General features: G+C 39.0%; 3 protein-coding genes across 3 annotated transcripts; 1 reads left to right on the plus strand and 2 right to left on the minus strand.

Annotated features, from left to right (window-relative positions):
• Positions 1 to 784: 784 nt before the first annotated feature.
• On the minus strand, positions 785 to 8,726 carry LOC5514667. The gene is made up of 8 exons (XM_032384226.2): positions 8,273 to 8,726; positions 6,278 to 6,520; positions 5,348 to 5,420; positions 4,610 to 4,705; positions 4,170 to 4,286; positions 3,711 to 3,906; positions 3,044 to 3,440; positions 785 to 2,358 (listed from the first exon to the last, which is right to left on the minus strand). The coding sequence occupies exons 1-8, from the start codon at positions 8,401 to 8,403 to the stop codon at positions 2,097 to 2,099; spliced, it is 1,515 nt and encodes a 504-aa protein (XP_032240117.2). The 5' UTR covers positions 8,404 to 8,726; the 3' UTR covers positions 785 to 2,096.
• A 347-nt stretch (positions 8,727 to 9,073) lies between these two features.
• On the minus strand, positions 9,074 to 11,529 carry LOC5514612 (charged multivesicular body protein 4b). Its single transcript, XM_032384227.2, has one exon. It carries the CDS (start codon positions 11,377 to 11,379, stop codon positions 10,702 to 10,704), a length of 678 nt encoding a protein of 225 aa, XP_032240118.2. The 5' UTR covers positions 11,380 to 11,529; the 3' UTR covers positions 9,074 to 10,701.
• A 77-nt stretch (positions 11,530 to 11,606) lies between these two features.
• Positions 11,607 to 15,370, plus strand: LOC5514668 (N-acylethanolamine-hydrolyzing acid amidase). Its single transcript, XM_001634725.3, has 3 exons — positions 11,607 to 12,247; positions 13,393 to 13,744; positions 15,015 to 15,370. The coding sequence occupies exons 1-3, from the start codon at positions 11,782 to 11,784 to the stop codon at positions 15,253 to 15,255; spliced, it is 1,059 nt and encodes a 352-aa protein (XP_001634775.2). The 5' UTR covers positions 11,607 to 11,781; the 3' UTR covers positions 15,256 to 15,370.
• The last annotated feature ends 788 nt before the right edge of the window (positions 15,371 to 16,158 follow it).

The raw sequence follows: 16,158 nt of genomic DNA on the forward strand, positions 1-16,158 counted from the left end.
ATGTTGCTGCGTGGTGTTGGAAGATGTCGTCGTGTTTGTACACCATGATACATGCTGCTGCGTGGTTTTGGCTGATGTTATTCTGTTTGTACACCTTGTTACATGATGCTGGGTGGTGTTGGCTGATGTTATTCTGTTTGTACACCTTGTTACATGTTGCTTCGTGGTGTTGAAAGATGTTTTCGTGTTTGTACACCATGTTACATGATCCTGCGAGGTGTTGGAAGATGTAGTCATGTTTGTACACTTTGTTACATGTTGCTTCGTGGTGTTGGAAGATGTTGTCGTGTTTGTACACCATGTAACATGATGCTGCGAGGTGTTGGAAGATGTAGTCATGTTTTTACACCTTGTTACATGATGCTGCGTGGTGTTTGAAGATGTTGTCGTGTTTGTACACCATGTTACATGATGCTGCTAGGTGTTGGAAGATGTAGTCATGTTTTTACACCTTGTTACATGATGCTGCGAGGTGTTGGAAGATGTTGTGTTTGTACACCATGTTACATGTTGCTGCGTGGTGTTGATAGATGCAGTTGGGTTGACAGTACACTATCCATCCGACAGGGTTTGCAAGGAGACCATGAAAATCCCAAAAACAAAACCTCATTCTCCTCGCCCCTAATACCATTGTGTATTTAAGAGCTATTTTTGAGTTCTCAAGAGAACTTGAAAGGACAGAAATGCGACACGGATAAGTGAACTGATAGAAACAAACAGGAAGAAAGCCCTACTAGCAGGGTACCAGTAAGAGCTGATGACTTGACCATAGGCTCAACAGACGCCTGATATTCAGATATTTATTTTCATATATTAATTCATTTCTATTTTGAGTGAACCTCTCCCTCATCTAGTCGTTAAGATACAACAAACAAACAAGATAAATTCTGTGTGTAAGAGAATGGCAGTTACTGGAAACAGAGCTGTAGCAGCCTCGAAACATTGGGGGACATTGCGGGCGGCGCAAAACAGAAACATAGCCATATACCCATCCTGGTCATCTCCTTAAATTTTGGGGGGGAACGTGCCCCACCCCACCCCCCACTACCCCATACCCCTATAACCCCTATTGCGGCCCTGGGAAATGAATAACTGTCACTATAATTCAATTGAAATCGCCATTGACTTCGTCGTCGAATACATTTGTACTTTTTACCATATAGTATTACATTCTATTATTCCTTAGCTAAGTCAAACGAAAAACATCGAAAGAAAAGCTCCGGCTTTTACGGCAGAAAACAGCAAGAAGAAGCAACTAATTGGGCGCTTACGGAAAGGCTTATTTTGCTCTTTGGCGTGACGTAGCCATTCCCGTGATTATGTGACTTGACTTTGGCTTGAGTAGGAGTGTAGGAAGTAGTGCAAGTCGCCTAAATGTAATCTCCTTATTTATATTTAGCCATGACTTAATATTATGCATTCTTTCTTATAAATGGGGAGGACTGTCTCGTATAAGCCTTGTGGTTTTTATGGTCCTCCTCGCCATGTATTTGTCTAATTAATTATATGTTTAATGTACTTATTGTAAATATGTGTCAAATAAAAAACTTGAAACTAAAAAAAAAATGAAAGTAGACTCCTTCATCTTCGAGTAGCACCGAGACATTGGAAAGGCTTTTTCAACCTAAGAATCCGATATACCTAACAAATAAGTATCCTTAAAATCGGTCTGCTGCTACCGGTTGACTACATCCCACTGTGTTATCTGTTGAGAAGTTTTATGCGGCTTTTCATGATTTTCTACGTTATATCCTTGTTCTCAGCGTCATACACATCTAAATGGTGGTACCATTCCCTCAGCCATACTGGAACTGTATCCTACGATTAGATATCGATCACTCCACAAGTTAGTACAAGGTCCGCTTACCCTCTAAGTGGGAGTTTGCGATTTACAACCAACTATGCTGGGGCGTCTCCTACGATTTGAGATCGATGGCTCGACCAGGTTCACTTGTTCCCCTGGTATAGTGGCACTAAACCCTTGGGGACGGGAATTCTTTAGCAATAAACAACAAGACCTCATACGCTTTTGGGTGGCTTGTTGACCCCGACCACACCCCTATAGGAAATAACTATTATCAGCACTTCACTCCCAGTTATACCGAAGTATCTCCTACGCTTTTAGATGGTTTACTCCGCCTGTGGTTCCCTGGTCCACTATACCCCCCTGGGGAGGGAAATTGTTCTTGTCGTTGTAATGTAGACTGGCCCAGTTTTTCAAAGCGAGCGTCGATGTGTTGAAGGATTTGCTGCATTTTTTCGTCCACACGCGCCATAATCCGTTCCTCTGCGGCATAGATGTTGGTCGCGATAGAGTTATAAACCGCAATGCAACCAGGGCAACCGCACGCAGCACACCTGAGAATAATATAAGACAAAAAAATGTAATTAAATGTAAAACAAAAAAACAAGGATTTTACAACCTTGGAATCAGGGGGAATGTGTCTTATAGTATTTGTGAAATGCTTACATTCCAAAATTATGGAAAAATGTAACTGAAAGCAAATTTATTTTACCTCTTTTACAGGGAAACATCTAAAAAATATTTTTCAGCCAATAGGGTAAGAGAGAAGAAAACATTATAATGAAGAAAACGGAAGCATTCGTCGCATACGTTTTATTCTATAAATTTGACCAAACGTTTTTTGGAGTAGTACAATCAATCTTCAAAAGAGATTTACTGATAAAAAACATTCCATTGCCGACTAGCACTTCCCTTCTTACATAAATTAAAGTATTAGCATCCTGGTGTTCTTGGAAAATAATTGTATTTTTTTAGTCTTTTCTCTTTTAGCGAACGCCATTCCCAGTGTTACGTAAGCCACAGCAAGTTCAGGGGGGGGAGGGCCACGAAAAACGCAGAACCACACAGAAGATCGCAAAAAAGAAACTCAAAACTACTCTGTTTTTAGAAACTGTAAAACCGCAAAACTCCACACAAAAAAAGCGAAAAACCGCACTAATATTAAGACAAAACCGCATCTCCGCAAACCCTTACACCCATCCAAGTTCTTTTGCAGCTTTTACAAAATAACATGCCCACCTTGTATTCGCGCCATGCAGCTCCGGAGCAGAGTTGACCTTATTTGTTTTACCAGTCCCATTGAGAATAAGTGGATGTGAATGATCTCTTGTATTGTCTAGTGCTGCGTGATCAATGACTGAGGTTGGACCCTGTAGGCTTGTCAGCAGACTAGGAGTACTCGTGCTGAATGCATAGGAGCCTGGCCTTGAGTTATCTGTGATACTTTGCCCTGCGCGAACCCTTGACTGAAGGTAGGCCTCCCACCTGGCCTGAGCTAAGGCCTGAGGGTCACTGTCTTCATTAGATGTGAGGTGGCCATTAGGGATAGATGGGATATCATGGTTTCCTTTGCTATTCATTAGCCCTGCTAACATGTTAACAAGTCCATCACTCTCATCTGGGCTGCTACGATGATCTAAAAGAAAATATATAATTAAAGAGCCCTGTCAGCTGAACGTTAGTGTTTTCACTCAACATTGGGAGACTGTAGATTTAATTGGAATATATCTAAAAATAATCATGTAAATTTTTATACTAATTATATAAATTTTTATCCTCAAAATCTTTATTTCAATAGGATGAAATTTAAGGGTAAGATGAATGTCAGCTAGCTAGTGCATTCTATTATTGTACAGCCATAATATTCCTGGAATCCTTTAAGTGCATTTTCTTTGAACTGACTTACCCATTCGATTAATCATCTCTTCCTCCTCCATCTCCCTTGCCTTGATCATGGCCTGGTGAAGGAGACCATCGCTTGCTACACTAGTCCGTGAATGTTCCCCCTCTTGCTCTTGAAGACCCTTGCGACGTGCATCAACGCTACTGGAACGAGGCCGTGGATGGCGCATTTGTACTGCCTGTGTCGATAGTGCTTGTGCCTAATATAACAAAACAGACCATGTTTACTGTATACTTGGCTGACTTGTCTTGAATGGGCAGCTTATTTAATTACCTTATAAATAGATGTTATTTAAGCAATATGAATTAACCCATGTGTTGCTTTGATTTTACTGTCTACATATTACCACTATATAATCTTAAAAACTAAAACGTGAAGCAAATCTCTTGCCAATAACTTCTTGGTTCATAAGACCTTCAGCTTGCTTGCTGTCTTTTGTCATAAAATTAAGATTTATTTTACCATTTGCATTTGTTCCATTGATGCTAAAAGTTTCTGTGCTTCTGGAGTAAGTTCTTTCCCTGATGAATTGATGTAGTCTTTCACACTTGCAAAATCTATGGTTCCAGGGATAATATCCTAAAGAAGAACAGACAATGCTGTTGGCAAGGTTCATGCAAGAAATATAAAATTACAATAGTATATATCCGACCTTATCTTCTGAAAATATTTTAATTATTACAAACAAAACAGGTGATCATATAGGATATTCTTACCATCACAATGAGCTAAAGTACTTACAACTCGAGTTATTTTGTAAGCCATATCAAGATAAATAGCTTATTCCTTGTTTCAGTTATATGTTTGACACATGGTTTGTCAATCAACTCATTGTTTATTCATGGTGCAGAGCATGGCATTAGAGATTATTGTTTACTGCACAGCTGGGAGGTAAAGATCACCTGTGGAATGGCAGCAGGTCCTGCTGGTGGAGTCTTGGCAATCTTCACAACGATGGTTTGCAATCTCAATGCATGAGCATTAGGGAAGGAAAGGAACTGAAAGAAAAATCACTAGCTAGAGATTTCCCTCAATAGAATGATCAGAGATTCAATGGACAAGAAAAAAAAGCCTAAATTGCAATGGCAAATACCCTTAACAAACACCTTCAACATAAATAAAATCAATTTAAAAAGAATAAATCTGAATTGAAATGAGTACATACTTGTACAAGAGTAACACATATCCAAAGAACACCCAGCCTGAGATTTCACCAAATTTTATGAGCCTTCTAAGAACATGGAAGGCTCAGATAGCAGAAAAAAATTCTTTTTATAGTCCTGATGTGTTCTAAAATGCACAATCAAATTGTGCTCATAGTAACAACCTTATTATTGCTATTGATCATTAGTGTAATTCTCTTCCTAATAATTCATTTGGAATTATATTCTATGTGTTAAGAACATATTCAGCCTTAACATGCCCCAAAAATAAGAACGGCTCAGCCTCAACTGAAAACTAGACATTCTTATAAAAAATAGCTTATTTAAGGTTTACCTTTTTCATGTAATTTACAGAGCATACTAGCAATCACAGATAATATTTTGCCTTTTTGGGAATTAACTAATAACTAGATAACTTAGGAAGTCACAAAAACAATCCTTACCCCCTTGTCCATGGGTGTTACCTTTTGAACATACCTTAACTAAACACTTGCATTTGCTGTGTACATACTCTGACAGATCAAATTCAGTCTCAAGGAGTGACACCTTCCTGTGAAGTACGTAAACAAATAAAGTAAGATATTACAGATATAGAGCTAGGATTTGTATGCAAAAATTATATGATAATATACTATGATAATGATATTATGCAAAAAGTATAACATTTGGAGATTTTTTAATAACAAAAGTTTCAGTTTCAGTTTCTTTGTTTTACCAGGCCAAATTCCTTTTTTGTATAAAAAGAAAATAATAAAAATAAGTTTTTTTTTATGCAATAGTAGTATAAAAGTCATTTGAATAAGGTGGTATTCCTGGTAGACAGCCAAAAAGAGTGTGAGCAACACATGTGATTGTGTAACTTGGAGTGAGTGGAGGGATATATGCACTCTTTTTGGCTGTCTACCAGGAATACCACCTTATTCAAATTACTTCAATCAAAAAAATATTTTTTTTTGTGCTAGAGTCAAGCTTATTTTATAGCTTGTGTGTTGGGGAGCTCATTTTATAGCTTGTGTGTTAGGGAGCTCATTTTATAGCTTGTGTGTTAGGGAGCTCATTTTATAGCTTGTGTGTTAGGGAGCTCATTTTATAGCTTGTGTGTTAGGGAGCTCATTTTATAGCTTGTGTGTTAGGGAGCTCATTTCATAGCTTGTGTGTTAGGGAGCTCATTTTATAGCTTGTGTGTTAGGGAGCTCATTTTATAGCTTGTGTGTTAGGGAGCTCATTTTATAGCTTGTGTGTTAGGGAGCTCATTTTAAAGAGAGTTATTGGAAGCTTGGTGCTTAAATAATCAAAATTATGTTTCTCTCCTTTTATACTCCATAAAAACCTCATTGCTAACTTATCAAATTCATGAAATGTATAAAGGCTATTGGAAAACCAAGTCTAAATCTCCAGATCTCTCACCTCCCTTTCCTTATAGTCAGCATGATTCCTTTGGCTGTCTTGGCATAACTTCCATCCACATACAACTCCACATTCCTGGCCTCTGAAACAATCACTACGCTCTTGATACTAAACTCATCTGACATTGGGTGAGCAGTGAAAGACATCTCACAGGGAACAACATCCGTCTCTGGGCGTGGTCGGGTGAGGATGACCCCCGCCCCTGCAGACTGCACACAACCAACCACTAGTTGTTCCTGGGAGCTGAAAAAAGATTACAGATGGACTGAAGAAATTACACATGCAGGTGCAGAATCTGCTGTGTTTAAGTAATATAACTAGAAAAACTTCAGGCAAGCTGTAGTAAATAAAGATGGTCTGCGTAGCCATGGTGTAGACAAGATTTAAATCAACACAAGGTTGAAAAGGTATGTTAAATGCCTCTGTGGAACAGAGGAGAGTTGCGCTGAGGTTTCGAGCGTTTGCCCTCCGACGAAGGGCTTATGCTTGAAACATCGCGCAACTACTCTGTTCCACGTTTAACATACCTGTTCAGCCTTTTGTTGATTTATAGCTTGTGTTTAAGTAAGGGTCAATTTTACAAGTTCTTTGTAAAATAAATGGCTTCCCAGTGTTCAAAAGTATTCGCTAGCAGTTTTCACACATTTGAAAATCTTCAAGAAATATCAAGCAATCGGCATTCCTTCCCCAAACTAATTCTCTGTCTAATACAAGTCTTTCTCAAATAAATGGCTTCTCGCTGTTATTAAGCCCTGGATCACACGTTACCATTTGTCAAACAGTTTATTTTGCATCTGTTCGCAAACAGCGTGCCCTATGTGTCCCTATGTTCGTGAGCAGTACTGTATCTACCACTTGAGTCTCTGAATGCTATTTTCAGTAGGTAAATGGTTGGAAACCGACTCAAAATGAATTAAAATGTTCAGAAGACTAGACTAGAAGGTCCATTCTAATTAAGGAAAATCAAGCACCACTACGAGGTACGACAAGCTACCTAAGAGAAAATGGCCTGCTTTATGGATAACTGAACCCCCCGCTCAAAATCCTGGTTACAAGCCTGCAGACATTGTTAAGTAGAAAACTGGAAATACTGAGTGCATGAGATTGTGGTCTGGTACAAATAATTGAAATCAGTGCAAGAAGAAACAAAAAAGCATCTTTTTCTAAAATTAGCTCAAATCATATGTTTTGGTATGCAGGTACCAAACAAATTACATGGAATACATTGAAGACCACCTACTGTTGAGAAAAATTCACAAAAAAAGCTGCTATTAATTGTTTTATATCAGAGTAGAGAAACTAAAGCTATGTGTACTTTATCTACATCAACTAAATACTGAGTTGCCTGGTACAACCTCTGGAAATAAAACAAACAAATGCCAAAGAAAATATTTTTCCACATCGTGTCATTGTCATCAACAACAGTGGTGTATTTATCCAACACTGTACAACAGGTTATCAGATAGGCCACCCTTTGTGGGGTAAAATAAACCTGAAAATTCTTGGCCCTGAAAAAACAAGGCTCGGTACATAATATATAAATGGAATCCAAATACAAACGTTCGAGACCAGAGGTTGATTTTCCACGCTAAGGTGTAGAATGGGTATTGTATTTGTAACAGAGTCTTTCCTTCCTGTAGGAAGTTTCGTAACAACAGCGCCAATCTAATTAGCCTAGTTTTAATTGCTACTTTCATTTATTGCTGTCGATAAATTCGCATGCCAGATGGTCTAAAGCATGGATTATACTCTTTAACCAAAATATTCAAGATAATTACAATACTCGAGAATAATTACATGTCATCTTAAGAAACAAAGGACGAGAAATTCTTAAACAACTTTCGACGAAAAGAAATTGAGATTCGTAAAGAATCGAGAAAAATCACATTTTCAAAAGTTTAGTACAAATAAACACAGCATTCCAACAATAGAATAGATGAAAATCAAGGCCAAATAAGTACACGAATGTAATCTTTGATAAGATGAACATTTTACCTTGCGTCAGTTTCACTAACAACGTGAAACACAGCTTTCTGTACTGCTTGTAAATCGAAGCCATCTGGATAATCCCATGAAAAGGAGATGTGAAATCTTGCCCAGTACCTAGCTAACTCTTCCAAATCCATTTTCAGCAAATGAAACTAGTCTTTGTGGCCGGTTTTGGCGGCTTAGTGAAGAATCAACAACCTTCACAATCAACTTCCTTCGGTGTACAACAATTCAAACACAGTGCTTCATTTCCATCTCGTTTGCTTGCTTTTCGGTCGATCTTTGCTTGAAGGTTAGTTAAAGCTGTCTTGGTTTGCCTATGTGGATTTAGACGGGCTGGGTAGTTTATCAGCTGAGATAACGTGGATATTGTGATTGAATATGACTATATGTATTGGGAGCTCTGACAGGCCGACTCGAAGCTCTCATCGGTCCATACACGCGCCAAACACAGAATTTGCATATGGGTAGAGCCCAGATCCCCACGTCTGCATCCCCTGATAATAAGAAACTACTTTGGAAAGAATAAAGAAACTTATATTTGAGCTATTGTGGCAGTTCATCCAATCCAGGACATCTCAAAACGGGAGGACAAAAAAATATGGCGGGAGGTTTGGGAATCCGCCACTGATCTGTGTAAATCAGTTTAGCCATTACAGCTCAAAAACAACAACAATAGATTTATGTGCACTCTAAAGTATTGCAATGACAAAGTTTGATAGTTTAATAGTTAAATTAGTTGAGAGCACAGCTGTCTAAAAATAGCAAATCTAATCAAGTTAGGTAACTAAAATGGTCAGTCGTTAATTATTTTGAAGCATCTTTTATTACACAGGCTGATCATAGGCCTAAAATAAATAAAAACATATTTATTAATAAAGGGTTTGATAACATAACATTTTCTTTGTTTTACTACTCTCTTTCTACCTTTCTGTCAAGCCAATATAAAAAACCTCAACCCCTGATAACAGACAGTCATAGCAGGGGGGCTGTAGAAGCTGTGACTATCATTTCCTTATACATCCCCTAGGAGGTATACATCGATCTACTAAAAACGTGGTCAGTGCAAACAGCTAATGGCAGATATCTATGACTGAAAGGTACTTAGCGGTAGTATTTTGTAAAGAAATAAAGGTGAAAACTCTATCAAGGCCAGAACCATACATTAACTATCAAATGTTAATCATATGATTGATTTATACATATTTTAGATATAAATTGAGATCCTTGGTTCCTTTCAAACTCGGAACTACTATATTGTAAAACACCATATTTTCTAAATAGGTGTATGTAGAAAAGCAAATTTTTGTCTGTTTGGGTTTAGTGCAAAAAATGCCATACAGAATTTTACTCTTGGATGCAAAAAAACATTCCAGTTGGTGTGCATTTTATATTGATGAACTGCCCTCAAAGATTAGAATTCCAGTCTGTGGGAAAGTCAATGTAACTGAATAACCCCCTCTTGGCAAAAATCTAGATATCCCCTTGTTCTTCAAGATCTATTTATATCCTCCCTTATATTTTGGGCCTGATTTTTCTCTGGAACTATTATCTTCCATCTTACCCTGGATGTAGATAGTAATATAGGCTATTCTAAACTACTAAACAAAGATGGCATTTAGGCATTGTAAAAAAAACTCTAACAGCAGGCAATTGTGTGTAATAGGTTCCATGCCTTGAAAAAAAATCCTAGGGTTTAAAATATCGGCTGGCTGTTTTCTGGTCTTTACCGTCTCTTTTTTCTGTATCCTCTTCTCATTTTTTTAGCATGCAGGCGTTTTTCCCCACAAAAATCCACAAAGCTGGCAAAATCCAGCAGATTTAAGAAAATTATTTTAAAACCCGACCTTCCCCTGCCTACTAATGGTGGTACGGGTCATGTAGAAGCTATCGGAAGATTTCACCACATTGGATTGGTTTGGATTGATGCAACACAGACGAAGAACGAGAATACAATAGAACAATGAGTTAATCTAGCCAATCCTGTTAGGCCTTATGAACGGGCTTCTACACTTCATGGCTGCACCCATGTGCACCCTATTTTACAGGCTCCTAGCCCCACACACTTTTTTTATAAATAAGTATTGTAGGAAAAAATCCAAAAAAATCTGGATGTCTGAAGCCAAGGCAAGTGCAACTTGGAAATAACCTTGGTGGCTAAGTGGAAATGCATCTTCTATTGACTAAAAAACATTTCCTTTTCATGAGGAGCCTTTTAAAAATCATCCCCCCTCCTCCCCCACCACAAATCTAGCTTACGGGCCTGTTTTGGGGTTGAAATTGTTACTTATAGCTTATAATAGTTACCATCATATTGTTATTTATACTTATTAAGAGCATTCATAAATTGAAGATCTTCTTTCAATAATTTCGTCCCAAGGTCATTAAAAAATAAATCCCCAAATATAAAGTCATATCTGTGCATGATGATTCCCTCAAGCCAACCACGCTTCAAGTTCCTTTAACTCATCTTCGTCGCTTCTCTTCTTTTTCTGGGCAGCAGGAAGCTTTGTGGACGGGACATTAGGAAGTCTTGGGCCCGGTTTCTTTACATGGATCAATTCTTTATCGATAACTTCTTGCTCCAGTTCAGCAAGCTCACTCATAATATCAGACTCATCAATATCTTGACTGCCAACAAAATTAATTGCTTGCGAAATCTCATCCGACAGTTGTGCTTGCTCTTGTACATCATCCATAACATCATGTACATCGTCTATATCTAGGGTCTTGTGTACTTCTTTTAGGGCATTAGCAGCAAAACTCATGCTTTTCACTACCTCGGTATTTGTGCTCGAGTTTTCGAGTGCATCTCGTTGGAATTCGATGGTGGACAGAGTGCCATCGATCTGAGACAATTGCTTTTCCAGTCGCTTTTTTCTCTTCAATGCTTGCAAAGCAATTCTCTTGTTTTTCTTTACATTGGCCTTTGCTGTGTTCGTCTCTATTTCTATCCTCTGTTCCAAGTATTCTTGCTTCTTCTCAAGGAGTTTTTCTGTTTCTCTAAGCTTCCAAATTGCTTGTTGCGTCTGTTCTGGAACGTTTTCCTTATTCTTTTTCTTCTTCAGTTTCGCATAAATACTGTAACTTGGGCTGCTCTTTTTGCTAGACATTCTAGCTTTAGCTTGGGTCAATATCAAAGAGATCGAGTAATAACTTGCTAAAAAAAAACACGTTTTCCTTTCCACAATGTTTATGACTCCCTTGTCAACAGCGTGCTTCTGAATTTTGAATATCGCTCTCCGAGTTCGTTAGAACCGGAAGTTTTCCAGTCTTCTCGCTTCCAACGATAATGAGAGGGCCTGCGTAACAAAATATAATATTTTTCCACTGAAAAACTAAATTTAATTTTGATATTTAGATAAATACGGAATTTACTAAAGTCTTAAAGTTCATTTGTTGCTTTAATATTTTATATCTCGGTATGTGAGTAAGCACATGACTGTATTGTGACTTTATTGTTAGTAACGCAACACCAAAGTGCAAAATTGCTTGACACCCCTATTTTCTCCGAGATGCGAGTTAACCAAACTCTTAGTGTTTTTGTCTTGATTTCTTTATTTTCCTTGGTGAGTTCGGGCCCTGTGCAGGCCAAACGTTTCACCCTCAATCTCGATCTTCCCCCAGAAGAAAGATGGAACGAAATAATCAAAGACTACACCGAATATGCCAGCGTTCTAACTAAGGATATAAGAAAGAGGTTTCCAAAGGAGCTTCTACCTCTCGTCGATAAGTTAGTCACAAACATGGATCAAAGTTTCCCTGCTCCATTTGCCGGCGAAATGCGTGGCATTGCCAAGACATTCAGGCTGAATGTCACGGAAATAATCTTGTTGAATGTTATATATGATATATCTGCCTACTGTACCAGTATTGTTGCTCAGGACAGAAAAGGGAACATTTTTCTTGCAAGAAACTTGGATTACGACTTTAGTAACACCCTGAGAAAGATCACATTCATCGTTGATTTTATGTCAAAAGGTAATCTTTAGGGATATAACATAGTTAGGGAAATAACCTAGTTTTTTTAAAAGCTCAAAATTTTGACAGGAAACTGAGGGCAAGAGACAAATTTTAAAAATTGGAAATATGCTTATATGTTGTCCTATCACATTCTAATAGGTCTGCTATTCTTTAGGATGAGAAGCCAAACCCCATTTCCATTTCGCATTAAGCGCAAATTTTATTGTTTTCATTAGATCATTATAAGCTAGGGCAGGAGGAACAGTGTTTGTTAGGCTAAATTGTGATTGTGAAACTACACAATGCTCTGTTAATTGGCTGAAATGTGACTCTTTTTTAACACGTTCTTTGTATGTTTACTTAAAAAACTTGGTCAAAGTTGTCTTATCCAAGCTTCTACCCTGTTGGCAACAACATACTAAGACATGCTAGCCAAAACACTCCACTAATAAGAACCCTGTTGGCACCAACATACTAAGACATGCTAGCCAAAACACTCCACTAATAAGTACCCTGTTGGCACCAACATACTAAGACATGCTAGCCAAAACACTCCACTAATAAGTAACTACTCTGGCATGCTAGCCAAAACACTCCACTAATAAGTACCCTGTTGGCACCAACATACTAAGACATGCTAGCCAAAACACTCCACTAATAAGTACCCTGTTGGCACCAACATACTAAGACATGCTAGCCAAAACACTCAACTAATAAGTACCCTGTTGGCACCAACATACTAAGACATGCTAGCCAAAACACTCCACTAATAAGTAACTAATCTGACATGCTAGCCAAAACACTCAACTAATAAGTACCCTGTTGGCACCAACATACTAAGACATGCTAGCCAAAACACTCCACTAATAAGTAACTACTCTGACATGCTAGCCAAAACACTCAACTAATAAGTACCCTGTTAGCACCAACATACTAAGACATGCTAGCCAAAACACTCCACTAATAAGTAACTACTCTGGCATGTTTTGGTAAGCACATCAGGGTTGCAAGGGCTAGTCACATTATGTGAACAGGATTTCAGAATAATCAGAAAAAGCACTTTGTAAATGTAGAGATTATTTATGCTAGCCCTGTACCCTTTTGCATGATATTCATCCAAAACTGCCTAAAAATGTGAACCTTTTTCATTGTTTAAATTCCAGGCGAGATAATATACAGTGGAGTTACAATGGCAGGAATGGTGGGTCTTTTCACAGCACAGAAGCCCAATGCCCTAACCATTGATCTTGATGAACGAGACAAAGGCTATTTATGGGAAAACATAATCATAGCACTTCTCAACAAGAAGGCTGTTCCTGTATCATTTGAGATTCGTAAGATTGTATCAACTGAAGGAATGGACTTCCAACGAGCCATACATGAGCTTTCTACTGTTTCTTTGATTGCTGACTGTTATTACATTGTGGGAGGCATCAAGCCTGAGCAGGGAGTTGTAGTGACCCGGAATCGCTTATCCACTGCTGATGTTTGGAGGCTTGATGCAGCTAAAGGAAGGTTTGTTTCTGTCATCCCACATCACCAAATACATTAGATACAAAATTATGATATAATAAAATCTATTTTATTGCTAAAAAGCATCTTTGGGATGTAGCCTTTGGTCAGCCTTTGTTGGGTGGGGGTAGGTGCAGACTTTGGTCAACCTTTGTTGGGAGGGGTTAGGAGAAGTACTTTGGTCAGCCTTTGTTGGGAGGGGGTATGGGGTTATGATATAATAAAATCTATTTTATTGCTAAAAAGCATCTTTGGGATGTAGCCTTTGGTAGGAGAAGGACTTTGGTAAGCCTTTGTTAGAAGGGGTAGGAGAAGGACTTTGATCAGCCTTTGTTGGGAGGGGGTAGGAAAAGGACTTTGGTCAGCCTCTGTTAGGAGGGGGTAGGAAAAGGGCTTTGGTCAGCCTTTGTTAGGAGGGGCAGGAGAAGGACTTTGTCAGCCTTTGTTGGGGGGGGGGGTAGGAGAAGGACTTTTGTCAGGCTTTGTTAGGAGGGGGTATAGGAGAAGGTCTTTGGTCAGCCTTTGTTGGGAGGGGTAGGAGAAGGACTTTGGTCAGCCTTTGTTGGAGAGGGTAAGAGAAGGACTTTGGTCAGCCTTTGTCGGGAGGGGTAGGAGAAGGACTTTGGTCAACTTTTGTTTCTGGTTGGAGAGGAAGGCTGTTGATTTTTTTTTTCAATTCACATCCACATGTATTTGCAAAAAATGTTCGATTTTGAGGCGCCTTAGGACACCCCTCCCCTAGATACACTCCTACACTTGACAAACATTTAGGTGCTACCATTTTTCAGTATCACGGATGAGGCACCTTGAGCCTGGGGGGAGGGGTGAAAAAGTAGATCCAGTAGTAAGAAAAAGAAAAGTAGATCCAGTAGTATCTTTTAGGGTATAAAATGTTGGCCAACTGCTATCCCTTAGGGTTTGTTTAAGGATTTTCTGATTCTGCTTTCTCTTGGGGTATAAAATTCGAGCAACTAATATTCCTTAGGGGATGTTAAACATTATTTTCCAATTCTACTATCTCTTATGGTTAAAATTTCTTCGACCACACTCAACTTGCTATCTCTTAGGAGTAAGAATTGCTCTTGCATCCCCCCCCCCCCCCAAAAAAAAGTGCTATCCTTTAGGGTTAAAATTGATTTTGCCGACGGCCACCCCTATCTGTTTTAATCGGAGTCCCCCCCAGGACCTTGAGCCACCCCCCTTGGTAGGTGCTACTATTTTTCAATATTATTCTACATGTGCAAATTGTTATTCATCCCTGTAATCTCTCTAGGTGGTTCCTTGTCGAAACAAACTATGACCACTGGACTTCTCCCCCTCCGTCAGATGACCGCCGAGACCCTGCCATCAAGGCCCTCACCAGCATTGGCCAGGAGAACATCAATGCTACAACATTGTTCCAGGTGCTAAACCAACACCCTGTCTTGAATTCACATACGATATTTACTGCCATAATGGAAGCCAACAACCCTGGCTTATTGAATGCATGGGTCCAAGAATTAGATAAAAATTAATTGCCTAATAAAGAAACCCCCATATGTAAAATGAAGTAATTTTCTATTTTTTTTTGTAATTTTCACACAATGTTCATATAGTAAAAAATGTGTTGCAATAAATACTTCACAAAAATTTCCATTTTAACAGTTTATGATTACTAAAATATAAATATAAAACTTGTATGATAATAATATTTGTATAATAATAATATTTTCCATTTTATCAAGTGTTCTTTATTCTTCATTCATCTTAGACCTCTAAAGCAATCATTATGAGCATCCCATCAATCCATTCCTCATAGTGCAGTAATGCCAGGGTGCCTGTGCACCCCCCCCCCCCCCCCGTTTTTTTAGATTATAAGGAAAGGCTAGGGGCATGGCCGTGCACCCCCCTGTTTTTTTAGATTATAAGGAAAGGCTAGGGGCATGGCTGTGCACCCCCTGTTTTTTTTAGATTATAAGGAAAGGCTAGGGGCATGGCTGTGCACCCCCCCGTTTTTTTAGATTATAAGGAAAGGCTAGGGGCATGGCCGTGCACCCCCCCCCCCCGTTTTTTTAGATTATAAGGAAAGGCTAGGGGCATGGCTGTGCACCCCCCTGGTTTTTAGATTATAAGGAAAGTCTAGGGGCATGGCTGTGCACCCCCCCCGTTTTTTTAGATTATAAGGAAAGGCTAGGGGCATGGCCGTGCACCCCCCCCCCCTGTTTTTTTAGATTATAAGGAAAGTCTAGGGGCATGGCTGTGCACCCCCCCGTTTTTTTAGATTATAAGGAAAGGCTATGGGCATGGCCGTGCACCCCCCCCCCCGTTTTTTTAGATTATAAGGAAAGGCTAGGGGCATGGCTGTGCAGCCCCCTGTTTTTTTAGATTATAAGGAAAGGCTAGGGGCATGGCCGTGCACCCCCCCCCTCGTTTTTTTA

Source organism: Nematostella vectensis, chromosome 6 (genome assembly GCF_932526225.1).
Source record: "Nematostella vectensis chromosome 6, jaNemVect1.1, whole genome shotgun sequence".
NCBI lineage: Eukaryota > Metazoa > Cnidaria > Anthozoa > Actiniaria > Edwardsiidae > Nematostella > Nematostella vectensis.

Excerpts from the sequence above, each read along its gene's own strand:
- LOC5514668 (XM_001634725.3), top strand. The coding sequence starts at position 11,782 with ATGCGAGTTAACCAAACTCTTAGTGTTTTTGTCTTGATTTCTTTATTT. Across the intron at positions 12,248-13,392 it reads CGTTGATTTTATGTCAAAAG|GCGAGATAATATACAGTGGA; the intron begins GTAATCTTTAGG and ends TTTAAATTCCAG. Across the intron at positions 13,745-15,014 it reads CTTGATGCAGCTAAAGGAAG|GTGGTTCCTTGTCGAAACAA; the intron begins GTTTGTTTCTGT and ends TAATCTCTCTAG.
- LOC5514667 (XM_032384226.2), bottom strand. The coding sequence starts at position 8,403 with ATGGATTTGGAAGAGTTAGCTAGGTACTGGGCAAGATTTCACATCTCC. Across the intron at positions 6,521-8,272 it reads GTTAGTGAAACTGACGCAAG|CTCCCAGGAACAACTAGTGG; the intron begins GTAAAATGTTCA and ends ATCTTTTTTCAG. Across the intron at positions 2,359-3,043 it reads CTGCATGGCGCGAATACAAG|GTGTGCTGCGTGCGGTTGCC; the intron begins GTGGGCATGTTA and ends TATTATTCTCAG.
- LOC5514612 (XM_032384227.2), bottom strand. The coding sequence starts at position 11,379 with ATGTCTAGCAAAAAGAGCAGCCCAAGTTACAGTATTTATGCGAAACTG.